This window comes from Seriola aureovittata, chromosome 2 (assembly GCF_021018895.1).
Source record: "Seriola aureovittata isolate HTS-2021-v1 ecotype China chromosome 2, ASM2101889v1, whole genome shotgun sequence".
Taxonomy (NCBI): domain Eukaryota; kingdom Metazoa; phylum Chordata; class Actinopteri; order Carangiformes; family Carangidae; genus Seriola; species Seriola aureovittata.
The window spans coordinates 13,155,604-13,182,931 of record NC_079365.1 but is presented as its reverse complement, the minus strand read 5'-3'; the positions used below and the strand labels follow the sequence as shown (position 1 = coordinate 13,182,931).

The window sequence follows — 27,328 nt, the reverse complement described above, 5'->3', positions numbered from 1 at the left end:
CACATCCTGCCTCTCAACACACAAATCAAGGAATGATGTAGCATCTTCAGGTTGTTGCTCAGGGATGCAGTCGTGTAGAGGGATACCAAGGATCCTTTCAGCACGCTGCTTCAAGGTTTCCTTTTCAGAAATTGAAGATGAAGGCATGCAGGGAAAAGAGATATCATCTCCTCCCTCAGGAGCCATTTTCTCCCCAACATCTGACTCTAGTTCACTCTCAGGCCTTTCATTTATCTGCAAGGGGTTTATTTCTGCGTTCAGAGTCTCATCCTGATTCAGCTGACTGTTTGATTCAGGACAGGTGCTTGATTGAATATCATGTGGACTGTCTTCAGTGTTTGGTGTGGAGCCTATAAAGTGAACATGCTCTTTCTTTGGTGATGGAATGAGCTCCATTTTGACAACAACACATGTTGTGTCAATAACCAGAAGACCCTTACTGTCCTCAGATTGTGTGTCTTTCTTGATGTCCAGTCTCCTTGCTTCGACATTGATTGGATGAACTGTAGCACACTCTTCTCGGTTGTGCGGACCATCTGATTCTCCTTCCTCACTGTTTGCTTTCAAAACTGTGGATGAACTCTCAGTTTCTGCCCTGCTTGTGAAACTTGGCTCCCTCCACAAAGGATATTTGACTGACACGGGCTGGACTGACGGTGCAACTTGTCTCCCAAATGTAGAATTTGCATCGCTTAAATTTGTTTTTTCTGGGGAAACAACATCTGTCTCTGCTTTATTTGATATATTATCTCCAAGCATCTCACTATCTACACAGGTTGGTGTCTCCGGCTGTTTGGCTTTGAGATTTATTGTATCAGAAGTATTTGACTGCTCTGTGAGTGCTGGCGCTCTGAAGTCTACTTCATCTGCAAACTTTTGTGTTTGATAAATGTCACCACCATCACTCAGACCTTTAGAAACCTCTCCTAATTCTGTGGTTTGAATATTTGTTTGGGAAGTGCAAAGTGGCAAGGATGGGGTTTCTGAGTTGTCAGCTATTCGGGACACCAGGCAGAATATGGTCATCCCACCTGTCTTTTTATTTAATCTGAACTTCCTTCCTTCAATAACCTTTGAGGACATTTGCTCATTTGTCTTTGTAGTCTGAACTGCTTGTATAATTTGTGGCTGTTGAAAAGACGACATACACTCAGGCTGCGTGTGTGTATTCTGATCACTGATAGGACTGCTTGCCTGTAAGGCATTCAATCCTGGTTCTCTGTGCTTGAGTCCATCCAGCTCTGCGCAGGTTTTATTCCCATCTGGTTTTGTAAAGTCTTCTTTCTCTGCCTTCCTGTTATCCTGCAGATCTACAGACATATCCTGCTTTCTGAGTGTGGGTTGTGACCAGTAGGTTTGTCTCTTACCATCCTGCTCCCAGCTGATGTCACAATGGTGCATTATAGGTGAGCTTTTATGTGGGCTGTTATAGGGAGGAGGAGCAATATAGCCAGGAGGTTGGCTAAACATCCTCCTTTGGTAGCCTGTCTTTTCTTTAATGTCCAACATGTGGCTTGTGTCAGGGGCAGGAGCTTGTGTTGGATAATAGGCCAGAGTTTGCTGTCTGCCCCCCCTATCCCACACTCCTGATTCTCTGATGTGTGCAGATTGTCTGACTTGTTGAAGTGCTGCCATTCGAGGATCTGTCCCACTTCTGCTGTCCCTCTCTGGAGCCCTGCTGCTCTCCAACAGGCCCTGAGAGGCGCCCCTTAACTCTGCCTCTATACGTCTCCTCCTCGGAAGTGAATGGCTATACCGAGCTGCCCAAGCTTCCAGCTCTCGATAGCTGCTGTCGCTCCTCTTAAGAGACACTTCCCTGTTGTAGCGAACTGGAATACAGGGCTCCCACCTCCTCTGCCATCCCTCCCTCAGAAATCCTCTCTCGTATTCCCTTGCCGCTCGTTGAGCCGCTGTCCACTCTCTGTCTCTGGCTTCATGTGGCTGATACTCGCCCAGGTCCTGATGCTGCTTAGTGTGACGGTCCAGAATAAAAGGGAAGTGTGAAGAAGTTGTGGCAGATAGCTCTGGATCCGTCCAGTTGGTGTAATCCTGTGGAGCCCCTCCTGTTCTTGATCCTGGTAAAGTCCAGTAACTGGACTCCCTGCCTTGATCCTGCTGCTCGCCATAGTACAACGGATAATGGGTTGCCTGATGTCTGTCATGATAGCTGTTGGTAAAATGGTGGTTGTTTCAATTAATTCAAATGTATCAAATATATAATTTTAGCAAAGATGACAGTTCCACATCACAGCTCGCTTTATGATATGCTGTTTTTGAAGAAAATCTTTCCATGACAAGTGGTTGCTCTTATGAGCTCAACATGCGTAACTGCATCTGCATGATATTTAGTAAGTGAATATAATGTTAGACAATAATAAGAGCAATCTGGACCTGTAATCTCTGAAGTATTTAAAAAAAATTAATCAGGGGTTACAAAGTGCAAATAAAGTACACAGTGAACTACTCTCTGTCACAAGTTGAGTATCAACACTGGAGGCTACAATAAAGTATTAAGTCTGTCAAACAACCTTTGAAAAAAGGCAACTCTTTTATTATCTAAAACTTAAACAGTTTTCATAGCGCTAAACTCACTTATGTGAACAATTTCTCCCAGGAACAGTACCAAATTTGGCATATAGAGGTGATTGCCCCTGATGCTCAGGCCAGAACTCCATCATTTGCTCTGATACAAAGATCTGAAACAAGGAAAAAATTATTATATATTCAGCTTTTCTTGTGCCTGTTCTCTAAATACATAAAATGAGAAGATCTAAAAACATTTGTGAAGAATTTATTATTTTTCTAACATTAAATTTGTCCTGAGTTTACTAAATAAAAACAAGTCTCTAAAAGGTTTCATAAAAAGGTAACACTAATCAAATAAGTAAGTAGATAGATAGTAAATACATATTTAGAGGGATAGGTAGACACATGCGACACGTACCTTCAGCTGCTGTTTTCAGATTATTGTCCTTACTGCTCATGAGGTGACATGAGGTCTAATGAAGTCAAACAGGAAAACTTGGTTTAAAAGGATTGTGGTTTTCATTCCCCCTCCCACTTTACCCCCCACCCCCCTTACACACACACATACACACACACCCCTTACACACACACATGCAAGCCCATCCTCCTTTTATCAAGCCAACATGCAGAGTTCAAATAGCAGAGAGGAATTTTTAATCAGGTTGTTAGAAATACTATCTACTATCTCCATCATTCTCTTTAAAGTGAAGACAAAAGTGGAGTCTGAAAAGGCTCTAGAGAGTTTTACTACGACAACTATTTTATATAGGAAAAAGTTTTTTTTTTTTAACTTTTTGGGGATCAGTCACTGCTCACATAGTTGCACACACTTTTTTTTAAATCAAAAATGAGATAATATAAAATCTTAAAATTCCTTGTCAAGCACAAGATTAATATTTAAAATGTAAATTCCAGTTCCTTGGATGTTTTCCTGTCAGTGCAACATCACCACCACTTTCTAGCAACACAGTTTTCCATAACTTTGCCATAATAATAACGAATATCAACAAAACCGTTGATCTGCACTTTGCTTGGCACTCGTGTGGGAGGTGCTGGGCGTGATGGCGAGCAGACTCTGCATGGAGATAGGGATCTGTTGTTTTGTCGGCTGAATTGTAGCAGAGGGAGAGACAGGCAGCGGACGGGTTGTCTCCCTTTCTTTAAAACTCTCCAGCGTAACAAACAGGCTTTCCTTTTCTGAACAGAAAGTCTGTACATCAGCAGAGAGCAGGAGAGAGGGGATGAAGTATGTACAGACAGCAGGCTGCAGGGAGGACAATCTGTTGATGTTGACAGAATAGTTGGACGGGATGTGATGAACTTTGTTTTGGGTTTAATGTATCTCAAAAAAATATTGTGTTGAATATTAATGACCCATACGCAAAAAAAAATTGGTGTTTTCTTTATATCAGCAGACCACGGCCTGCACTGTCAACAGGAGAGAAGCTGTAACTGCTAGTGCCCATTAAATCCAGCGCTGAACTTTGATCCTCAGTCATTTTCTACAGCAGTCGAGTGTTATTGAATGTTTTGTTATTTTAGCATTGCCCAGTCGAAATCTACTAAACAACAAAAATATTACTTCACACACATTTTGAAGACAATGCACATATCATCAGAGGAACTTTACTAATAAACACAAAGGACACATTTCATTGTTCAAAACATGTATTGTAAAATTCAGCATTCCCTGCTGATAAAAAGTTAAATATTCATAGGATGTTACATCTATCTCAAGTAACTGATAATACCCATATAAATATATAAATAAAACAAACCAATGATTAAGTAAAAAACAAATAGTGGTTTCACAGTAAGTTCCGCTATTTGTTGCAGCTTGACAGAGCATGTGAACGCAACTGACTTTTGATATGATTGACTGACTGACTGAATAAATTTATTTCTTTATACAGCAGCTTTTTTTTTTTTTTTAAGGAATATACAAATTAAGTGTAACAAGTTGTAGATGCAGGATGAAAAACAGAATTTCAACTAAAGAAAGAGTGAGTATCATCTGAAACTCTGAAACCGAGCTGCTGTTTCTGACAGTATAATTTTGCAGAATGCATTCACTGCATTTTTCTTTAAGTTGTCTTAAAAGGCACTTAAAAAACTGGTCTCAGTATAGTAACTAATCCTAGTCCCAGGCCTGAAGACAGTTACTCCTGCTTTCACTGGTCTGTTCTTAGAGAAGCCCTGTAGATATTAATGTTTTGTTGGTCATCACGGCGCACAAGCTCCACGTTAAATCTGCTTGGTAGACACTCCTCATAGAAACCCGGGGTCCCATGCTCTTTTCGCATCTTGGATGAGAGATATACCACAGCACCATTCTTGCACAAATGAGTAAGCGTCTCCACCAGCAGTGGATAAGTCTCTGGGAGGTAAATTATATCTGCACAAAGCACCAGATCCCAGTCAGTCGGGAAGTTTTTGTGGTCCTCACCCCAGGACAGAGGGAGGACAGTGGGAGGAGGAGAAGGCCAACCACTGGACGGCATGTTAGCTGAGACGTTGGCCTGAAGCTGTGGGAGAGCCAGAGGGAGGTCTGTGAGGGTCACAGCTGCACCTGAAAGGGTATGAAGATTTCTGTTATTGATGAAACACTCAAGTGAAGGTTGCAGGAAGATAAAGACATGTTATACACATGGCGAGAAAATACATACACCATATGTATTTATACAGTTCCGGTACTGTAAACTTGGAAAAAAAAAATCTGTTCTGGCAATGCTAAATGACTGATGAGGTAAATGTGCAACACACCACAGACATGTAAGGAGCCAGTTTGCAGTGAGTCTGATGGAGGCAGCAATGAGCTCAGGACTGAGTCATAAACAGCTGCAACTGTGTAGGAACATGTCCACTGAGACAAACCCACAGAAAGATGAAAAAACAATCTCCCATTTGCACATACAGCCAGTCGGGGAAGTTTCGGGAGGATCGTATAATGTCACTTTGAATAATGAACATGGATGTAGTAGCAGAAACAACCAACATACCGAGGCGTGCTGCCAAAATACCGACCACACCGGTCCCCGCTCCCAGCTCTATGATGCGCTTTCCCCTCAGCTCCACAGACTGCTCCTCGAAGTAACGACACAAGTGTAACGCCTGCACGCGCGCGCGCGCGCGCACACACACACACACGCACACACACACACACACACACACACACACACACACACACACACACACACTATCGTTATACACAACTCAAACTTAGTGATGATATTTCTATAGTTATAAAAAAAGCACGTGACTAATATACTCTTACAGCCTCCCAGACCGGAGCGGCCACGCCGAGGTTGGCACCGAACACCTGTCTTATCTTCAGCTCTTCACCGAACAGATGGTACTGGTTTTCAAGAGAAAATGTTTCGGCAAACAGACAGTCGTCCACGGGAAATGGGTCGTCTTCATCCCCGGCACAAGACATGGTTGGTGGTGAATAAAATAAAATAAAATCAATTATCGCATGCACTCGATAAAGCCTGTTAAGTTCACGTCGGCTGGTCGTCTTCCAGGTCAGGCAACATGAGAGCCAACTACTGTCTCACTAAGGAAAACAGCTTTTAGTTGTTCAAGGGATGTAAAAAGTCGTCGTGACGTGGAAGAAAAAGGGAATTGTTAATTTGCCTTTTATTCTGATTTTTGAGATACATTTTTCCCAGTGTTGTTACTGGGCGTTATCTGTTTAACTCTGGCAATAAGTTTAGCCAACCCAGTTAGGTATTTAGCTGCGTTTGTTTCGTCGTTTTAGTTTCAGCCTGCACTGTGTAAAGAGAGAAAGGGAGCTATTAATTACACTCCCTTACTTCACCGTGAACTAGAATAATATTTAGTTATCTGTATGTCTGTAGTGAAAAGATAGGGTTGCGCAAGGCTTTTACTTTGAAAAGTAGCATGACGACACTTAGTTTCCGGGTTACAGAGCCTGTCAAATACACTCAAATGGTCCCATTTCCCTAAGGAACACTGTCCTCAACAGTGTATTACTATAGTCTTAACTACTGACTTACTGAATGAGTTTTAAATAATTTACATATGGAGGGAGTAATATAATACGCTGATTACATTACATTCACCTCTGTACACATCATCACATATTTCTGATGTTATTTGGGGAAAAAAACTACATACAATCCAATTGATCATCAAATTAATATTAACCTGAGGTTCACCATATCATTACTAGGTGGCTTCTGCAGCCTTTAAATTAGTGATGATCTGAGTAAGGCCCATTAGTTTCCCCAAGGCTAAGGTGATGTTTTTAAATTGCACTTTTTAAACTAAACCCAGACGAAAACAAGCAGATGCTCACCTTTTAGAAATAGCCTTCAGATGTCTGCGTGTTGGCTTTAATAAATGGTTATCACCATCTTCCATTATCAAAGTACTTGATAAAATGTCTAGTCCATTAAGTGACTTAGAGCTGATGAACTTACTGCTGAAGGATAGGTAAGTCTAATATTATATATGTCTCCATATGTGTGATGAGTTTGATGGGGAAGACCAGTTGTATCAATGCTGCAATTCAAAACACAAAACACCATCATGTTCCAGGTTTATTAAAAAAAAGTTGCTGTCTCCTCACCCGTTTTGTTTGGAAAAACAAAACTTAAGTGGATTACCACTAGGACATGACCATTTTTCACACACAACATCACATCAATGACAAAGATAGATGATTTAACAGGTGTGTAAAGTGTAGCGTACAGATATGTTGAATAAAGCTCTTCATTATTTCAGTTTATCAGTCTTTATAGAACACAAGAACATGTAGAGAATTTCCAACACAGCCAACTAAAATGTAATTTGTCCAACGTGAAAAGAACAAAACAAAAACAACCTCATAACGCCGTCTTCATACATTTGCTTGTGTTGGACTACATCACAGTTTCCTTAGCGGGGTGGACAATAAGTGTTGGGTTCAGACTTCAGATACACTTTACTCAATATACAGTAATTCTGCCTGAAACAGAACACCTCTGAACCATTTGATTATTTGAAGTTATTAAAAAATAAATAATTCTTCTCATCACACAGATGACAGTAGTATTACATCCATAACACCCCCCCCCCCCCCTCCCTCAGGCCTCAATATGTGCAAACTGCAAGAGTTTTAAGAAGGTAGCACTTAATGCAAGGACCATGGAAAACAAAACAATCAAGTGTTTTAAAAACGAGCATCTAACGCTAAGTACAGCAGATGTGACACTGGTATGATCTTAAACTTATGGGATGAATTGGAGGATGCTCATGGCTGTCTTCACCCTCCTCAGGCCAACAGTGGAGTAAAAAGGACCTCAGTATTATTATTAAATTAGGGTGAAAAGGGATACAAAAAACTGGTGGTCCTTAAACCGAAGGAATATTTTTGGTACTGAATGGATGAATCATATCTGCCCTTATATATAAAGGTAGGGTAAAATACTGAGCCAGTACATACATGTAATGTTGAGATGAAAATGATTTTTCTCTTTCACAAACATTCGTTCTTGTCACATCTCATTCACGGAAACAAAATGTTTGCAATGATATTGAACAGAAATGATGCATCTTCACACAACAAATGTCACAACTCGTGCTTAGAGTTCAAGCAGAGAACACTCTGCCGTAGCAATTTAACATCGGCAGTCCATTTTTATACACCAAAGTTTTTTCTTTTTTGTTAAGACAGATATGTCAACATGGTTGGGTTTGACATACCTCCGTCAAAGAGTCTTGGAGTGATTTGGATGCAAGTCACTTGATAAAATAGCCACGGCTCAAACAGACTGTAGATTGTTTCTTTCATTAAAATGGACCATAAAATATCTCCACATAGCCCAAAGTGCACCCGCAAAGAAACATGGAATTCTTCTTGTCGTTTCCTGGTGGGTATGAAAGGCATTCAGCTTTGTTTTGAGTAGAACCAAGACCAAGTCCAAGTCCACACAGATGCACAACAAATGCCCACACAGAAAACAAAAGCCAGAGGAATGCATGACTAAAACTTTGTTCCAAAAAGAATAATAATTAGAACAATCACTATGACAAACAGGATCAAAATGACCAGCATCTTTCTGTTTTTCTTCTGATACTGTTCCGCCTGCAAAGAAAATGGAAAAAAAATAAAAGTCAAAAACCTTCAGTTGCTTTCAGTTTCATGTAAGGATTTCTGTATTTAACCACAAAGGTTTGTAGATATGGTAAATTTTCCCCTTTGGTTGTTTCATTATTACATCTAAAATTACCCATTAAATACGGTATATCCAGACTGCACAGTACATTTGTGACAAAAAATGTTAAACTAGCCAAGGCATGAGCATTTTGTGTTTACCTTTTGTAACTGTTTCAATCCATCTTCTGTTTTAACACAAGCCTGCTCCACATTGAAGTCGATTCGGTCAAGAACAGTGCCCTTAAAGAGAAATGGGGGATGTTATTAGTGCAGGATATTTTCTTTTGATTATTTTAGTTGTAGATTATTTATTTTAGACACTATTGTGTATTAGCTGTTCAGTGTGACATTGTAAAGTACCTTCCTTAAAGTTTGAATGGCTTTGACTTGAAGGTCAATTCATCTTTAAGTGTTAAGCCATTCATCGTTACTTAAATAATTATGATTCTCACTTTGTTAATGAAAAAATACCAAATATGAAATGAAATATCTAAATATGCTGGATGTTACATTTCAGAAGTCATTTGGACATCTCACTGACAAAAACACACTGAATGGACCATTATTTAATACTGTGTCATTGTTGCTTCAAATACCTGTTCAACCACCATTCCAGCTAAGTCCCGGAAAATCTCATTCAGATCTGAGATGGACTGCACTATTTGTCGGATCTCCCGCTCTCGTTCTTCAACCATAACTGTGTTCTGCTCCACCAGCATCAGCTGGTCATCTGTGAACCCCTGAAAGAAAAATTAATGAAAGAACAACATTAGGTGATTTTAGAGTAGAATTAATATTCTAAATGCAACCGTACATGTAGTTAGCCTGACCATTATATTTACAAAAATAAAGATTCATATTTTTGCTTTCATTTCCTGTCTTTTAGTGGGAATAGTAAAAAGTGACAAAAACCAACGTGAAAGATAAACACAAATGCTAAATTCTAATTGTCTCACTGTGTCCAGATAGTGAATGAATGTTTGTGTCTTTCTGATCTTGTGTGTACTCATGAATATAATAATAATAATAATAATAATAAGAATAAGAAGAAGTGATAGCTCTGCTTTTATTGTACTGTGCACACAGGGCACAAATGAAAAAAGCCATAAAAGCCACACACCTTGTCATATAGTGCTAAATCTTCATCCTCCTCCATTAAAGGTCCCGAGTCAAAAAAGTGCTTTGATCTCTCCTCACGATTCTTCATACCTGGTAGACAAAACAAGTACACTGTGCTTAGATGGCATTGAAGCAACATGAAGATGAAAGTGATATGACATGAGATAAAACCCTGACAATAGTCAAAATATGTGAGTAGAGACAGTAAGGAATGAAGATTTAGGAAGAACAAGACCAGCTTCAGTGTAGTTCTTACGTTTAAGGTAGCTGGACTGTGTGTGCCTGAAATTGATGGATAGGTCCTGCAGACTCTGTGCCAGAGATGACACCACGTTTCTCAACAGTCTCTCCTCCTGCTCGGTGCAGTGACCACAACGAGACTGCAAACCTGTCACAGCTCGCTGGCATCGGTGAAACATCTGAAGTAAACACAAAACTTGTGAGCAAGTAGAAATGAGCAAAGTTTCATTTCAAACTCTTTAACATAAAATATTGTCAGAAGTCACTCATTAAAACAATAGAGGACAAAAGAACAATTATACATCAAGTAGGAACATCTGCCAATTTCGAATGATTGAAATGTGCTGGGAAATTTGCATTATCTCAATTACTAAACTGTAATATGAATATACCTGTGTGATCTCCTGTGTAGTGATTTCTATGGCATGTTCCTCTTCACTACTGTCGTCCAGTGTGGGGCGATTCATATGTTTGTCATGAAGTAAGGCCAGTTCCTTCATCTTCTGCCGAACCCGTGTGATTTCATACTGGATCTGAAAGGCAATGATTTATAGTTCACAACCCAGTAAAGACTATTTTGTACACAAACTACTGGAGGAATAACTGGTTTGATCTGAAGACTCCTACCGGCTAAATATATTTATTTACTCATGTCTGATTTCTTTTCTAAAATATTATAATAGTTTATAAAGCACAAAGATGCAGATCTACATATATCTAATTTCCAATTTCAAATTGTACCTCATCAACTCCGTCTATCCATTTGGGGGGCAGTTTCTTGGTGACTCCAATGGCAGCTTCAGGGTCCAGACTGAGTCCTGACACCAGGGCCATTCGATCATCAGCCAACTTAAAAGTGCAAACAAATAATCTTATTAAAACATATTATGTAATAATCCAACACAATGACGATGGTGCACCATTTTACGAGTCTAAATTCTACCATGAAGGGAAACAGCAGTACCTCATCAAGCTCCTAATGTGATTGGCAGAAAGCAGAGTGGTCCCATCCATTACACAACAAGGAAAAGGAGAAAAAGACAGAAGTAACAGAAGGTGAGCCCAGGAAAACCAGCAGTGGATAACAGAAAGGCGTGTTTGCATCCTCTCCTACCAACAATTGAATTATTTTGAGATAAGAATAGTAAATAGTGGAGATGCATAAAGTCTGGCTGTTTAAATTAATTCTAGCCATTTTCACTTCATCTGTTTGTCCTGAGGTTTTTACTACGAACAAAACTGTAAAACAGTGTGAATTCAGATTTAAATCATAAATGATCCCTACACTACTGACATCATCATTCGAGATCATCTGAGTGTAAGTAACAAAAAGGAAAGCACATTTTAAAGAAAATTTAAAATGAGCAAGAAGTTAATATGTAATAGAAAATTCTAAGGTCATGTAGCTGATTGGTCACTAAGACCTTAGAGATGTGACTTGATTTGGATAATTATGTCCCCCATGTGTGTCTTGTTTTGTCTGGCAAAGTCCCCTGCTGCCCCCTGGCAAAGTCAGTTATTTTAAACCTGAGTATACAGCAGTGTCATTTAGCTGAATGTACATCTTCTGATGGAAAATAAAGTACCTTTAGTTGAGTCATTGCCTTGTAATCTTTTTAACTGCACTACTGTAAAATCAAATTAAATAGACAACAAAGTGACTTAGCAAAAAACACCTGTGTTAAATATTTTTTAAAGTTTTTTCACTTTGATTGCTTGACTGTGGTTGACTGCTCTAAAAATACAGTAATAATTTGTTTCCATGTCAGACACAGATTTGCTTTTCTCTGTGACAGTGGTGGAGTTTGCAGAGACATTTAAATGAACAGTGTAATACTACATAAATGGATGAAGCCTAATATAAAGGACAACAGGACCAAACGTACACTGAACACTACAAGACACAAGATATTAGACTATACACTTCATTAACTATATAAACTTTTGACATCCACTTATTTCATTTGAGCTACATAACACACAATGTGGTTGGAATCGTGTTCAAATGTCCAGTAAGGACACGAGGGAATGGCGGCTCTATTTCAGGATCTGTAGAAATTTCCTTCCTTATTCTTTTTATTCCAATTTATTTTTTAGAAGGGCACTGGCAGCTAATAACCAACTAAGCAACATGATGGATAACTATTGGGAAAAAAACTACTCTATAATGTGGTAATACAAACTATCAATGGCGAAATAAACAAAGAGCTAAAGCAGTTAACTTATGTGGAATGATGATGTACACAGAGCCGAAGTCAAAGACCAGGATCCAACAGGTGTATCATCTCATGATCCAAGGGAGTCAAACTACCCAAAGCCAAATTTCTGGGCTGATCCAAGATAAGTGTTGTTGTTGTGAGGGAAAAATGCAGCGGACAAACTGAGTAATGATTGAGTAACATTTTTTCTCTTTTCTCTCTCTCAGTGGGAGAATAGACAGAGAGTGTGTGAATCAGGCCACAAAATCACTACCAGTGTCTCTTACTCTGAGCCTACTTGCTAATGTGCCTGGTGGTCCTGGGTTAAATCCCAGCACAGCACTCTGTCATACACAGCATTAACAGACATGTCCGTACAGGAACCTCATCAATCTAAAGATCTCTGCTCTGTAGATTTGGATGTGCTAATTTGTTGTGTCATTGAAACAATCAGCTTTCTAAGCCATCAGCAACAGCAGAGAAAACCAAGTTTATTGGAGGAAAAAAAATCAGGCTTAGGAAAAGTCATAGCTGAAATTCAGTGGCATATTTTGGGAAATGCTGTACTGAAACCTTGCCACCTCAAATGATGGGATACAGTCATGTTTGTTGGCTGGCAGGAATTAATCTAGCTCAGCCGGCAGGTAACTGCTGAAAATGTTCACAGCTGAGTGTGAATGGTCACACACACCTGCTTGCTGGCCAACTGTAGTGCAAACACTTCTGGTGGAAAGCTATAAAAGCAATCAAAAAGGAGCCTGAAAAGAACTGTGTTGGGCTAACTTGTGTTTGATAGTTTCTCACAATTGATCTAAAATGGCATTTTAGTTAACACCAGGGAAGTAGATAATGACAGGAATAAATGTGAATAATAAGTAGAGTACAGTGACACATTTCTGCCCCAGAGAAATTTGAGAGTGAGGGGAAATGAAGGCTGTTCTTGATAACAGATTACATTAAGTGTGAAAAAAACTGATGAGGAGCCTTCTTGTTTTTCTACATGGCATCATTAGAGATTAGCCCAACACAAAGATTATTAGTATTTCTGAATGACAAGCAGTTGTTTTCAGGAGTCTAATTCAACCTTTTTCCATTGTCCTTTCCTTGACATCTGTCACACATTTATATACTTCGAGAAGCTAACCAGCCACATTCTAGTGAAGGGTTGGGCAGTATAACAATATGTGCCATAAGACAAACTGTTAGACATGAGAGATTTTCCCATACTATTTATGGTGAAGTGTCTCTTAATGTCTCTGCATGTATTGGGCAGAGCTTCCTGGAGTGTTTGAAAGCGGGAGATGGGCCACCTCACCTGAAACAAAGACTCCTTCTGCTAACATCTAGAATAATCTTTCATCAAATAAAAGAAAATGACTTAAGATAAAAAAAGAAGTGCTATTTCACATCAAATGTCTTAATATAACAAGTGTGACTATTGTTTAGGTCTTCATCTGCTAACTAGAATAATGACAAAGTCATCTGTACCATGATCTGGGTCATTTTACCACCTCAGTTTAAGAATATCCAGGGAGAAAGCCTGTTTAACCGATGCGCTGCAAGTCAATAAGCAGGACTGAAAATGGAAATACTGGATTTATACACTGTATGTTTCTGGCATCAATGTAATGAAGCACTGTGATTTTTCAGGCATCCAATTGTCCAAAACCAATCCTGTCAACTAATCGTTTCCATGAATAATTTCAACACATGTTCCAGAACATTTACTATATAACCATAAATACCAATATCACAATATACTATTGCATATATTGTGATAGAATATCTATAACTAACCACTTCTATCCTAGTGGAACAATGAAATACAAGTCACAGCCACGATTTGATCTAGACTACATCAAAACATGATGGAGTTTTTTAGTAGTGAGGAGCATTATGTGAACATAAAAAACATGCTTTAACATTCACAAAACCCCACCCAATATACACTGACCCCTCTATTATATATTATAATTTATATCATATATGTATAATATGAAAATATGGCTGCACACTCCTCCTTCTCCATCACCTCCGTCAGTCTTGAGGTGACATGACGGGGCACACAAACTCTACCAGTGGTGAAACCTTCCCTAAGAATAACTAGCAGCTACTGGCACACAGCTGCACCTAGCTAACAGGTCACAGTGACTGGCTACATGCAAACACACACAGTAAAATGTCAAAACGATGCAGACCACTCACCGCAGCATTGCTACGTGTACTCAGACGGGGGTCGTATGTACTCACTTGCTCAGCCAATATCTGCCGGTTTTGGATTGCATTGTTCCGCATTAACAAGAAGGCATCGGTCAGACGCCTAGTGGCCATGACTGCCTTGCTTGATATCTAAGTTAACTCTGGACAAAGTGCGGATCAGGAGATGATTTATTAAATTTGGTCAACAGCCGCTGAGCCGCTGCTAACGCACTGCTAGCTTTAGCTTTAGCTTTGCTTGCGATAAATGATGAGGAAAACTCACGATACAGCGCCTATAGTGGACGGCAAACGACCTTAAGCATATTGATCTGCTAAGCACCTCTAATACTTAAGTTAAAAATAAGAAACATGGCCGCGAGTTTCTCCTTAAAGTTTGGATTTAACGTCAGATTGGTAAATTTTAGTCCGCTTTAGGCAGCTGCGGAAGAAGGAAAACGTAAACACCTGCGTCAACCGTTTCTTCTTCTATTCATTAACTGCGGCTGTCATCTGTAACTGAGGCGCATTACCACCACCTACTGCCAGCGAAGAGACAGTGACCTGTTTTCTTTAATAACATACAATAACCGCCAATAGGGTGCTGTGATTGTTTTATAAAATCGATTTTACAAGTTCAATCTTGTAATTGGAAACAGTAGTTTGACTAAACAGTTCCACTTACTAGCTTTTCCAGCGCTTTAAATAGTTTAAACTGTTTTCCTCTGCAGATGGAGTTTGCTCAGCTGTCATAGACATCTGTTTTAGAGCTGCTATGATTAGTCAATTGATCTTTCATCACAAACAAGAAACTAGTAAATCATAATTTGTTGCCTTTCTTTGTCATATCTGATTATACATTTAATATTTTTGCATTTTAGACCTGATTAAATCATCTTGGTCTTTGGGAAATCGTAGCAGGCACCTTTCAACTTTTTGGCCATGCTGGGCCTCAGTCTACCTTATGTTTATTTCCCACTTCTAGCCTATTTTGGTTTTGTGAGTAAAATGTCTTGATTAGGTGAAAAGCCAAATTTACTGTCACTCGTAAAATGGTGGAGAGCCAATTCATGATTTCATATTTAGCATTTCATTCGTTCACATCTGCTCATTCACTCTGTTGAAGCTGGAGACCAGAGTCTGTGACCCTCATTCTGATTTTAAGGATTAAAGCCTCAGAATTTAGAAAATGCGTTGATTTGTTGGAAGGGTACGTGCGTGCGTGTGTGTGTTAGTGTTCGTTCACGCGCGAGGAGGTGCCACTATCTGTAATTATATGGCTGAAAGCTCCTCCTCCGCCCATTCTTAATCCCCTATATCCGCTAATGACGCGGCACACATTTACTCACAAGTACCAGCTGCCGTCAACCAGCATATCAAAGTTCCGTGTGGTGGAGCTCCGTGTTTGGGACAGTTTTTATTCACCTCTGCTGAACTCTGGGGACAGAGAGAGACAAGGTAAGGAGTCTCGGAGGGTTCAGCTTCCGTCATCTTCCTGTCTCAGTGACTGAACACCTGTGCAGCACTATAGACAGCAGAGAAAAAAAGTCATGCCTGTCAGTCACTCTTGCCTCAAATTATAATCCTCTTTGATGGATGCCCCTTTTAACCTTAATTGTTGATTTCTGAATTGCTGTCAGACTCTAAGTGGTACAGCACGGTGCTGATTAAACTGATGGAATATTACATAGTGGTTTTTAGGGGCTAGGAGACAGTGCAGAGAATAAGGTAATGTTTACCTGCACAATATATAGCTCTACATGCTGCTGTTAAACCACTTTTCTTTTTTTTTAAATTCAGGTCAGAGCTAATTGTTAGAGCCTGTTATGAGATTATTCCAATTATCAGCATGATAACATTTGCTATATTCCCAGTGTAGTAGGTCACATTTTCACTGGTGATTCCTGCGAATCATCAGTTATCAGCCTTTCTGAAAGCAGACATTGTGGTTGATCAGAGTCCAATAACAGGCAGGGGAGTGTTTCACTTACTAATGATGTGTGCAATCCAAGGAATGGAGGTAAACCAGTTCATGTGAGTCACTGCTAGTGCCACAGTTGATGGCCTTAGATCTGTTATATGAAAGACTCCTTGCTCTGTCAACCTTTCCCGAGGTCAGCGCTTCAGCCTGTGATTGTCCTGTGACTGTGTTTTCTCTTCGCTCATTCAGCTGATCGGCATGGCCTCCTCTGATGACACAGAAGGGTCTCTGACACCTGTGGATTTCATCCAGCTGCAGCAGTATATGGAATGTAAGTTTCACCTTCTCACTTTACATTATTTCAACAATTACTTGATGTTACTTGAGCTTTTTTTGTAGTTCAGGCTACATTCTGCACTTGCTTTGAAGGGGGGCGATCAGAAAGGCAATCTCTCTTTTGGGAAATCAATAGATCAATAGAGTCAAAAAATGTCTCTCTACATTTCAGAGGGAAATACTGTAGTTTTTATTCCACTACATGTATTTTGTGACAGCCTTAGCTATTAGTTACCTTGCTGCTTAAGATTTTACGTACGAAACATATAATCAGCTCATAAAATATGAGACATTGTTACAAATTAAACAGCCAGACTCTATATGATGTAGTTAAAATGGTCATCCAGCTTGACTAGCTGCAACAGTAATGCATCAGTAACAATAGTCCTATAATATACTCTACTATATGAGATACTTTTGCTTTTGATACTTAAAGTACATTTAGCTGATAAGAACATCTGCACTTTACTTCAGTAAGATTTTAGATGCATGACTTTTAGTTCTAGTTGAGTATGTTTACATTGTTGTAAGTTTTGGTATGTCTTTCAACACTGATGATTCAGAGATAAATCATAGATTATTAATTTATAAGAATAATGATTTGGAAGTTGTCTGAAAGTAGAGAAAAAAAATAAATACAAAAAGGGAGTTGAGGTGAATGTTACTACATTCAAAGTCCGGGAAGAAGAAGGAAAACTGACGTGAATAAATCAGTCAGAATACTCTTTTAAATGCACTCTCCCAGTTTAGGTGTATGGAGGGAAGTAAAATGCTGAAAACATCTGTGCAAAATTTCCTTGTACTTGCTGAAAATCTCTATACCACGCAGCAAGTGAAAGCAGCATTATCCACTAAGTGCTAACATCAACATTATAAGATAAACGACTGAGGAGGTTCCTCTTATTCACGCACCATCAACTCAAAAACACTCCACTGTGTACTCCGGAGGATCATTCAGCATTGACACAAAAACCCAAACATCAACTCCAAAATGTAAGTGCATGCTCCTGCACCAGGGGTTTGAGATAATGCAGAATTTGATAGAACTGTTGACAGGAAACAAAAAGTGGTATGGGGCTAAAAATATTCTGCCTTCCACTCAGAGGCTTTGAAAGAAATGAAATGGGTCTAAGGGCTTTTAGTTTCAGGGTGGGGGTGGAGGGCTGGGGATAATGGATGAATGGATAATTACACCTGCTCCTGTCTGGACCTGAGAAAAGCACTGCCGTGTGTTACCTCAGACAGTGAGGTCAAAACCCAAATTTAATGTAGGAAGCACACTGTGCACAATAGGTGATGCACTCTCCCGCACTCAGGAGCCATGTAATCAATGTGTGGGACAAATAAACAAAGAACTGAATTAGTCACTGAGCTTTTCTGTTCTCACTTTGTTCTTCACACACACTCGATTCTCTTTTCTTTTTTCATCCGTCATGTCCAGAGCATACAGATGGAACAGATTCATATCTGGGAAGTGTTAATGGAAGTGAACTTCATGTTGTTTCACGTCAGCTGATCTCTTTGCAGACAGCAGTTTGAGGGTGAAAGATGTGATCAAGGACTTTCACCCTGGAGGTCGGCTGGCCCAGCACAGCTTTGGAGAGGTCAGTCATTGTCACTGCTCCTATGGACACAGATCTTTGTGGCTACACTTTACTTTACAAATTGATCATTTCCCATTTCTTCTAATAGATTTTGTAGGAATTTTCCTGAAGAAAACTATTTGTACTAATTATTGGGAAAATTTGATTTTTTCCTGCAAAAATTGAATTAATGCAAATGTTACACTAACACTTCTTTTGTCCCTGTGCCTCCTCTGGGCTACTTTGATTCCTCTCCTCAGTGTATGGATGCAGTGGGTTTCTGTCTCTTTCTCAAGACGTATCTAGAGGTGGATGACTTTCCCACAGATTTCTGCCAACGCCTTTTTCGCTATTTTCAACACGTAGAGCAGGAAGGGAACACGAAGAGTCCGTTACCTAAAGGAGGTAAATCACTCTGCATGTCTGAGCAGGTGTTTAGAGGAAATACTTTGAGCTCCACAGTCACGCTCAGCTCAGATCATGATTGGTAATACACCTTAGAACGTCTTTGATATCATTTCCTGTTGGACGCTTTTTCCAACGCCCACCTGTTTGTTTGTCTGTTTTTTATCTTGTAGCGCTGCGTCACAGGAATGTGGCTGCAGGCGTAGCTCTGGAGATTAGTGCACCTGTTCCAATAACCAACCTCTGATAAAATGCTCACTTTTATACTGCTGTTCCATCAGGAACTTAAAGAAAAAACACCATACTGTTTTAATAATGTAATAAAGGTTTCCAGTTTGGTCAGAAGGTTCTGTACATTTCTTTACTTTCAGGAGGGGTCTTTCTTCGTGATGTGTCCTGCTACTTCTCAGTGCTGGAGGAAGGACAGCCACGAGAGAAGCTTGAATGTTGGTGTCATCTGCCTCTTGAACATTTTGTGGTGTTTATTATGGTGTAACTGCCTTGTACATACATTCACCACTGAATGATTAAGATTGATTATTTGGAAGGTCAGAGAAAGTGAAGAAACAATGGCAGGATCACTGATTTTCTGTGTTGTGTTTCTAGTTACTTTTAAACTTTACGACAAAGACAACAACGGACTCCTGGACAGCTCTGTAAGTTACTCCAAGTCACTGACAAGTTTCCCACAAATTCACAGAAATTTCACATTTTCTGTTTGAAACTAGTTCTGCAAAGTGTCTCTGGTGATCATTGACCTCTGAACTGACACTTAAAACAGCCTGAAAACGTCAACGTCACATTATTGGGATCTCAAAAAAGTTTCTATCTGCACTTTGAAGTTTATTTGCAAATTGAGATAGTAGAAGGTGACAGAAAGTGAACAGGCAGCTCGTGTACTGTATATATTGTGGTGTCACGGATGCTGACATGGACACAATCACGGCAGCACCACCACAAATATGTCCAACCTATGAATCAAGGCGAGTTAATACATTTAACCTCACGCCCCTGCTTATCTGCGACAGATTTGAAAAAGCCTTACTTAAGTACTTTACAGTCCAATAAACATAAACCGGCTCATTATGCAACAACAAGTCCCTATTTATCCAAAAGAGAAAATGAAAACAGCTTTCAAGCCAATCATGTGACACTGAAAAGCAAAGTAAGTAAGACCCAACTGCATTTGGATTACAGTTTCAACTTTTGTCGGCAGATAGTTTCAGAAAAAAAAAAAAAATTTAATTAAATTTTAAAAAATGTTTTCAGTAACACACATGATTTTTTTTTTTTTTTGAGTAGTTAGTTTTGGATGCACAGCACACAGCAGGATTTTCATAGACCATGAGGCTACTGTGAATGTGACCTCTGTTGTCTCTCCGTCAGGAAGTGGATCGTATAATCACCCAGATGATGCGGGCTGGTGATTACCTGGGCTGGGATGTGACTGAGCTCAGACCAGTATGAGACTGCTTCTTTCTATCAGAAAATCACTTGCTATCCCAGAAAAGGTTTTGAAGTTGTTATTCGTTACTATGAAGTTGTTCTGAGGAAGATAGTTTCATTACAGCAGCTGAGAGCTTCATGAGTTTGTGAATGCAACAAAAAACTACTTGAGATTCAATAAAAGGATCACAGATGACAAATAATCAGTACATGTTTGTGGTTGTGCAGGTGCTCAAAGACATGATGACAGCCATCGATCTGGACGACAGTGGGACCGTCACGCTGGAAGAATGGGTGAAGGGAGGCATGAACAATGTACCTTTACTTGTTCTCCTTGGACTGAAGGTAAGAAAAAGAAAAGTACTGGACATACAACATTTTACAGTCTCACTAGAACCTCAGTTGTTTTGTTAATGTTGCTTTTTGCGAACACCTTGAGGACACAGCACTACTGCTCGTGCTCAAGTCCTTTGTAATGTCGTCCCCCACCCACAGATGACAGAGCGGGATGGGCAACATATTTGGAGGATGAAGCACTTTAACAAGCCGACCTACTGTAGTGTGTGTCAGGGCATGCTGCTCGGCCTCGGGAAGCAAGGACTCTGCTGCACCTGTAAGAGCTCACAGCCGCCACCAGGGCGCAGACATGTACCTCATACACAGTAACAATTAACTGGGGGAGTCAAACCTTTCCAATTTACTTTCCAATTTACTTGTATCGTCTGTTATTTGTCAGGGTCATAATTAATACATATAATTAGTTATAAAATAATATATAAAATAATATATAAGTTATATAATTCTAGTAGAGAACTTTTATGATTACTTCTGTTATATGGGTCTATTTTTCTTCCCACAGGTTGCAAGTACACCGTCCACAGTCAGTGTGCCAACAAGAATCCCGAAGCCTGTGCTCGTACCTTTGTCAAATCTAAAAAGGAGATTAGTGTAAGAAAGCACAATGATCCCTTTTCACTTCCAGTTCCCTCTATTGGTTTTTATTATATATATATATACACATTATATTTTTAGGAGAATACATTCATGCCTGTTCTCTTTTTTCCAAATGGCAGCGAATGTAAACACATTAACAACATTAGGGTGCATTAGTCAGTTATAAGTGGAGCCCATCAGTGTTTTTTTTTTTTTTTTTTTTCTTTTTAAGTGCGGATTACAGCCGGCACAGTCTGCTCCGTACATCTGGTAAATGTCCTAATTTTGCACAAGCGTAGACAATGATCTGTTCACTGTCTTTTTCCAGTGGTGTGTCAAAGCCTCAACTCACTGATTCACAATATCTGTAATGGATCATAACACTGAGCTGCCCAAAATGTTTCAGCTGCTTGGAAAGGTTTGAGGTGCCAGTGTGCTCTAGGGATACTTGATCTGGTGATGCATGTCTGCCAAGGCGATGGTTATCCAAAAAGTCATAAATCTGAAGTCGTCTCTAACCTCGACAGCTGCTCTTGAGGAAGGTGTGGTCTGTGCTGATTCTTTTTAAGTAAATAATGATGTAATTTTTCCTGCAGTCATTCAGGGCTGGATTGTTTTGTTGGCACCATAGCGGTGAACATTAAAATTTGTGTATGCAGCTGAATTTGATCAGCACCATAAGACCTTCCAGTAGAAGAGAATAACATCGGGTATTGCAGTCACTTCTATAAAGGGTGTTAAAAGGGTGAAAAGTATAATAATAATACTAAATTAAGTGGGACAACACCTCTTGCTTCTATTCCTCTGTGTCTCAGGTAGCAGCTCACGACTGGATCAGAGCTGACTGTAACTCTACCAAGTGTCAGGTCTGCCACAAGAAGATCAAAACTTTAGTAGGGAGGCGTTGTGTGTGGTGCCAGGAGATGGTGAGGATTGTGTTTGTTTTTGTACATTAATGCACAAATTAGAGAGGATCACTTCTGTCTGTGTTCACAGAGGCTTGTTTCTTTTTAAGCGTCACGATGAGTGTCTTTTCTCGGGCTTATCGACCTGTGATTGTGGACCACTGAGAGATCATATACTGCCTCCTTGGGCCATATACGCCGTCTCAAAGGTAAAATGAGCAGCTTAACTAAAAATTGGGGAAAAAAAAAAGGGAAATTTGAATTATTATTATTAGTTGTCTGTCGGTTAATTGTCCTTTGTTTCCTTCAGGAGGAGGATACCAACCTGTTAAATGTTACCCCTGACGGCCACATCCTGCAGGTCTGCCTTTATCAAATCTTCCTACAGACTTTAATTTCTTTTCCAACTGTACACCCATGTGTTTTCTCTGCTAGGTCTCTTTCAAGTTGTCTGCTCAAACTACCATCTGCATACCGTTGCTTTTTGGGAGAATCTCCAATTTTATCGATTCGTCATATTATTTATATATTTATTATTATTATTATTATTTTTGTGGGGGGATTTCATGTTTAAACTCTGCTAACGTCTTTGTTGTTTATTCAGCTCAGTTCAGTCATGGAAAAATACAACTGTGATGGTTTTGTCTGCATCTGCAGAGAAAGGCCTTTGATCCAACGCTCAAGTCTAAAGCGATTCACCAACCCAAAATGTATATTTTTAGTGTCAGACACTTACCTCCTGTAAGCTTGAGAAGCAGGTGTTATGTTTGTTTTTAACATATGGTAATGATAACAAGTTGTCACAGCCAAACAAAAAAAAAAAACAACCAAACTTTCTCAAAAGACACTTGCAGCATAATCCACTTCACTGACGTCTGTCCTGTCTGTTGAGTTTGTCCACACTCATGTTTGATATATGTCTGAATACACTGCTTGTGTTTGTATGGACATTCACAACATTTTCCAGCTGAATAAAATCTAAAAATATCTGCTGTTGCCATTACAGTACATCACCCTCGCCTTGAAGGGTGATGATGATGATGATGATGATGATGATGCCTCAAAGTTAAGAAAATTATCAAATAAATTGAAAAACATGAGCAGTTTATGAAATGAATATTAATCCTTTGCAGTCGCTTGAATGGCAGCATGTGTCCATCGGTCCACACGCTGAAACAAAGATTTGCCAGCTGATTTAAACAGTCCATTGGATCTTAATCAGTTGCACATTTTTCTACAGATTGTTCCGATTCCTGACACCCATCCTCTGTTGGTGTTTGTAAACCCAAAAAGTGGAGGAAAGCAGGGTGAAAGGTGAGCAGCTCAGTGTCATGATATGGATAAATGATCAGTATAGCAGCATAATGTTTTTATACAATATATTATCAATACACAGGCTTCTCATGCGACATATTTCTTTTCTGAATTACACAGATATTATGATGTGTTGTTGCAGTACATCTGTTTTTATACCATGACTGTCATTGGCAATTCATTGTGATAGTATATTTTTAATAGTTCCCCTATGATTTCTCTTTCTGTCTGTATGTTTTCCACAGAGTGCTCAGGAAGTTTCAGTACCTGCTGAACCCACGTCAAGTCTACAACCTTTCCAACGGAGGTCCTGCACCAGGGTACTGAGCACCTTCATTACTGTGGAACTGGCAGATTGTCCGTCCACTTTTCTTCACATTAACTTTGACTTTGTCCTTTAGACTGCAGTTCTTCCACAATCTGCGTGAATACAGGATCTTGGTGTGTGGAGGAGACGGGACAGTTGGGTGGCTCCTGGATGCTATAGGTACTGCGGGGCCCTCTGGGTCTCTGTGAGCTCAGCTGACTGAGATAAATATCTCTAAGGCTAAATAATGTACCCGTGATTTCAGACAAAGCGGACCTCCAGGTGAATCCTCCAGTAGCTGTCCTGCCTCTTGGTACTGGGAACGACCTGGCACGCTGTCTGCGCTGGGGAGGAGGTAAAACCATGAGCACCTCTAAACCACACAACTTTCACTCAGGTATTGGAACTGACATTGGCGCCATATGTTATATACTCATCCTGCTTGTTTTGTAATTAATAAAGGCTATGAGGGGTCAGACTTGAGAGAGATCCTGAAGGAGATTGAGGCCAGCGAGATGGTTCCCATGGACCGCTGGAGCGTCCAGGTGATACCAGAAGACCCCCAAGAGGCAGGAGACCCCGTACCCTATGAGATCATCAACAACTACTTCTCTATTGGAGTGGTCAGTCACTATCTCAAAAAGGAGGAATAAGAGCGCACATACCCCTTAATTATTAAATTAATTTCTTCAGTCCTATAAGCAATGTTTAATCATAGAAAAATCTGTTAATTTCTTCTTGACATAAACAGAAAGTGGAATATCTTGCTTAAAATATGACTTATTATGATTGTATTTGTGTCCATGTGAGCAGGACGCCTCTATTGCTCATCGTTTCCACTCCATGAGAGAGAAACACCCCCAGAGGTTCAATAGCAGGTGGGGATTCACATGAACTGTGTGAGTGTTTTCCAATCAAAACTGTAACAGAGGTCATTTTAAAAAAGTATGTTTGTTTTTCTTTCATTTTTAAGAATGAAGAACAAACTTTGGTATTTTGAGTTTGCCACTTCTGAGACCATCTCTGCCTCTTGTAAGAAGCTGAAGGACTGTCTCGTGATTGAGGTGAAAAATGCTGCTGTTTCACCAAAACTAATCATTTATAACTCAAATACTTGCTCATGTTTCAAGTCTAGCTTTTGTTTAGTTGTGTATAAACAAAAGAACCCGTTGTTGTGCCTCCACCAGTGCTGTGGGAGACAACTGGACCTGAGCAGCATGTCCCTGGAGGGCATAGCTATCCTCAACATACCCAGCATGCACGGGGGCTCCAACCTCTGGGGCGAGTCCAAGAAGCCTGATGGTGTGCCAGAGGTGGAGCACAGTGAGGTTATCAATGACCCCGAACTTCTTAAAACTATCTCACAGGGTGAGGTGTGGTTGGTTGGACCATCTGTACTCTCCTAAATCACCTAATTTATGGTGTTCAAATATTATCAATGGGCCCTCCCTGCCTACTTGTGTGCAGATTTAATCCCTTCACGTCTTCTGTGTGTGTGTTTCGTCATTCTGCAGACATAAGCGATAAGCGTTTGGAGGTGGTGGGGCTGGAGGGAGCTATAGAGATGGGACAAATCTACACTGGGCTGAAGAGCGCCGGGCACAGACTGGCACAGACCTCTCAAATTACCATCAGGTTGTGTACTTTTACCCACAGGCGGATGACACACATAACAAGAATAACTGACTGTTATTTCATCCCTCTCCATGCCATGTGGTCTGGTGTAAACAGGTACACATTTGGACATGATGTTCACATATAAGTGATACAGGATAATTACATCTCACTGTCACTCCTTCCTGTGTGCAGGACAACCAAAGCCCTGCCCATGCAGATCGACGGGGAGCCTTGGATGCAACCTCCTTGTACTGTAAGTTTTATGAACCGCTCAAATCCAGTGTTAATGGTGAAGACTCAGACCCTGCATTAAGATTCGTTCAAGATAGTGGCAACAACACTGCAGAATGCTACATCTTTAGCTCAGTGATTAAACATAATCATACATTTATTTTGATTACTGTGGCAGAGACACGTTACTACAACAATTTCCCCATGGGGACAAATAAAATACTACTACTACTACTACTACAACAGCGCAGATAACAGCAAAAATATTTCCATTAGTGTAGCATACCTCCAGCTTATGAATCACACTGTGCTCATCAGATATGTATCAGTTTCAAGGAATATGAGCAAACATAATTAGTTCACCAAAATTCTGCTTACTGATTTGTCATAGATCCAAATCAATCACAAGAACCAGGCTAACATGCTCATGGCTGCACCAACCAAACCATCCAGCTTCTTTCACCTCAAGTAGAGCAGCGCTTCCACTCCATCCTCCAGTCTGCACACGGCCACAGCGGACCACCTATATTACTATGAAAATGAGTGTGTAACTGTGTGCTTTTATTATTAAGTGTTGATGTGTGTGTCTTTTGCACGTAATCCCTGATATGACTGAACTATTTCAGAGGACAGACAAATTGGACTTATGCAGCGATCACACTGACAGACCAACGTAGACGTGCAAATCTCACTACTCAGTCTGATCACTGCTATTGTGTGCCAACTTAAATGTAATGCACCCATTTGTTGTGTTTGTAAATAAAAGAGCTAAGTGTGTCTACAGTACATGAATAGGCAATATATATATATATATATATATATATATATATATATTTTATGTTGCAATCGCTTTTTCTATGGCTAATCAAATTTACAGTAGTGTGTCATTGAATTTCACCTGTTGTTCCCAATGCAGCTAGTGATGACCTGGCTTTGTTTGGACCTGCATGAGCTCACAGCAGCATAACTTGTTCAACAACACTATCCTACCTGTCTGCTCAGATACCTCTCAGTGTCAGTGTTCATCCAACTGAAAGAGAAATATACAATGTATTTAATTCTGGTTTTACTGTCTCTTAAATAGGTGAGATAATGATTAATGATAATGCAAGAAACATTTGATGAATGCGGTCTTATAAAGTTCTGCTCTTCAGTTATAACTGAGTTCTGAAAGTGTTGGTTTGGTACACCTCTCCTAGATTTACCAAGTCGTGTATAGAAAACTTCCTCAGTGTTGTTGTCCTGTAACTTCGACGACATGTTACGTCTTTGGGATCAGGCTTTTTAAAAACCGTCAAAAAACACACAGAAACTGTGACTAATCTAACGAAACATTGCTGATTACAAGTAATGAAACTGAGCAAAAATGTGTTGGAAGTTAATCAAATTAATCTATTTCGTGAGTCAGTCTTGTGTTGGATATTCGGTGTACTTGTAACATGTAACATGCTTGTATGTTCATTTATTGTCTTAATGTCAAATTGTGTAGCTGTCATTGGCATATGTGTCTTGATGGTAGTGATGTCAGTGATCAGTCATGCAGCATTACGTTGACAACATATATTGGATTGCCCTCAGACTGATTATCTGGTGAATAGACAGTTAAAGAAATAATTACAGTCTGTTGCCCCACCACAAGTTTGAATTTACAAAGGGATTTACTTTACACCGGTACCATTAGATGCTACAGTACTTATTATGAGGATACCTAGTTTTCATCAAAATCTTTAAAAGGACAAATGGCGGCATATTCAAAAGTTTACTAAATTACAGATGTATCTTTGTAACATACTCCTCTGCTAACAGCAAAACAGAAAAAGAGGCTATTTGCATGTAAAAAAAAAAAAAATGTGTTGCTTATCTGTCATAAATATAGTTGTCAACAATG

General features: G+C 39.8%; 3 protein-coding genes across 8 annotated transcripts; 1 reads left to right on the top strand and 2 right to left on the bottom strand.

Moving 5' to 3' along the window:
- Window positions 1-3,623: 3,623 nt before the first annotated feature.
- On the bottom strand, window positions 3,624-6,251 carry LOC130184595 (EEF1A lysine methyltransferase 3-like). Its single transcript, XM_056400567.1, has 3 exons — window positions 5,801-6,251; window positions 5,526-5,637; window positions 3,624-5,095 (listed from the first exon to the last, which is right to left on the bottom strand). The coding sequence occupies exons 1-3, from the start codon at window positions 5,960-5,962 to the stop codon at window positions 4,698-4,700; spliced, it is 672 nt and encodes a 223-aa protein (XP_056256542.1). The 5' UTR covers window positions 5,963-6,251; the 3' UTR covers window positions 3,624-4,697.
- An 827-nt stretch (window positions 6,252-7,078) lies between these two features.
- On the bottom strand, window positions 7,079-14,932 carry stx16 (syntaxin 16). Of its 3 annotated transcripts, XM_056405465.1 has the most exons (9): window positions 14,497-14,932; window positions 11,013-11,024; window positions 10,790-10,897; window positions 10,441-10,581; window positions 10,065-10,227; window positions 9,810-9,898; window positions 9,286-9,429; window positions 8,849-8,929; window positions 7,079-8,617 (listed from the first exon to the last, which is right to left on the bottom strand). In XM_056405465.1, exons 1-9 carry the CDS (start codon window positions 14,575-14,577, stop codon window positions 8,516-8,518), a joined length of 921 nt encoding a protein of 306 aa, XP_056261440.1. In that variant the 5' UTR covers window positions 14,578-14,932; the 3' UTR covers window positions 7,079-8,515. The 3 variants fall into 3 exon arrangements, with proteins under 3 accessions (XP_056261440.1, XP_056261432.1, XP_056261448.1); XM_056405457.1 differs by lacking the exon at window positions 11,013-11,024 and having other exon boundaries at window positions 14,452-14,932; XM_056405473.1 differs by lacking the exon at window positions 11,013-11,024.
- Window positions 14,933-15,758: 826 nt separating this feature from the next.
- On the top strand, window positions 15,759-27,328 carry dgkab (diacylglycerol kinase, alpha b). 4 transcript variants are annotated; one of them, XM_056395611.1, is made up of 24 exons: window positions 15,759-15,900; window positions 16,613-16,694; window positions 18,227-18,303; window positions 18,543-18,687; window positions 19,059-19,133; window positions 19,294-19,343; window positions 20,074-20,148; window positions 20,362-20,478; window positions 20,629-20,746; window positions 20,993-21,081; window positions 21,882-21,992; window positions 22,082-22,180; window positions 22,282-22,332; window positions 23,212-23,285; window positions 23,531-23,605; window positions 23,687-23,772; window positions 23,858-23,947; window positions 24,055-24,215; window positions 24,406-24,470; window positions 24,566-24,656; window positions 24,780-24,960; window positions 25,107-25,227; window positions 25,402-25,462; window positions 25,832-27,328. In XM_056395611.1, exons 2-24 carry the CDS (start codon window positions 16,622-16,624, stop codon window positions 25,910-25,912), a joined length of 2,166 nt encoding a protein of 721 aa, XP_056251586.1. In that variant the 5' UTR covers window positions 15,759-15,900; window positions 16,613-16,621; the 3' UTR covers window positions 25,913-27,328. The 4 variants fall into 4 exon arrangements, with proteins under 4 accessions (XP_056251586.1, XP_056251595.1, XP_056251602.1 ...); XM_056395620.1 differs by lacking the exon at window positions 20,074-20,148; XM_056395627.1 differs by lacking the exons at window positions 15,759-15,900; window positions 16,613-16,694; window positions 18,227-18,303; ... (1 more) ...; window positions 19,059-19,133; window positions 19,294-19,343 and adding an exon at window positions 19,358-19,852.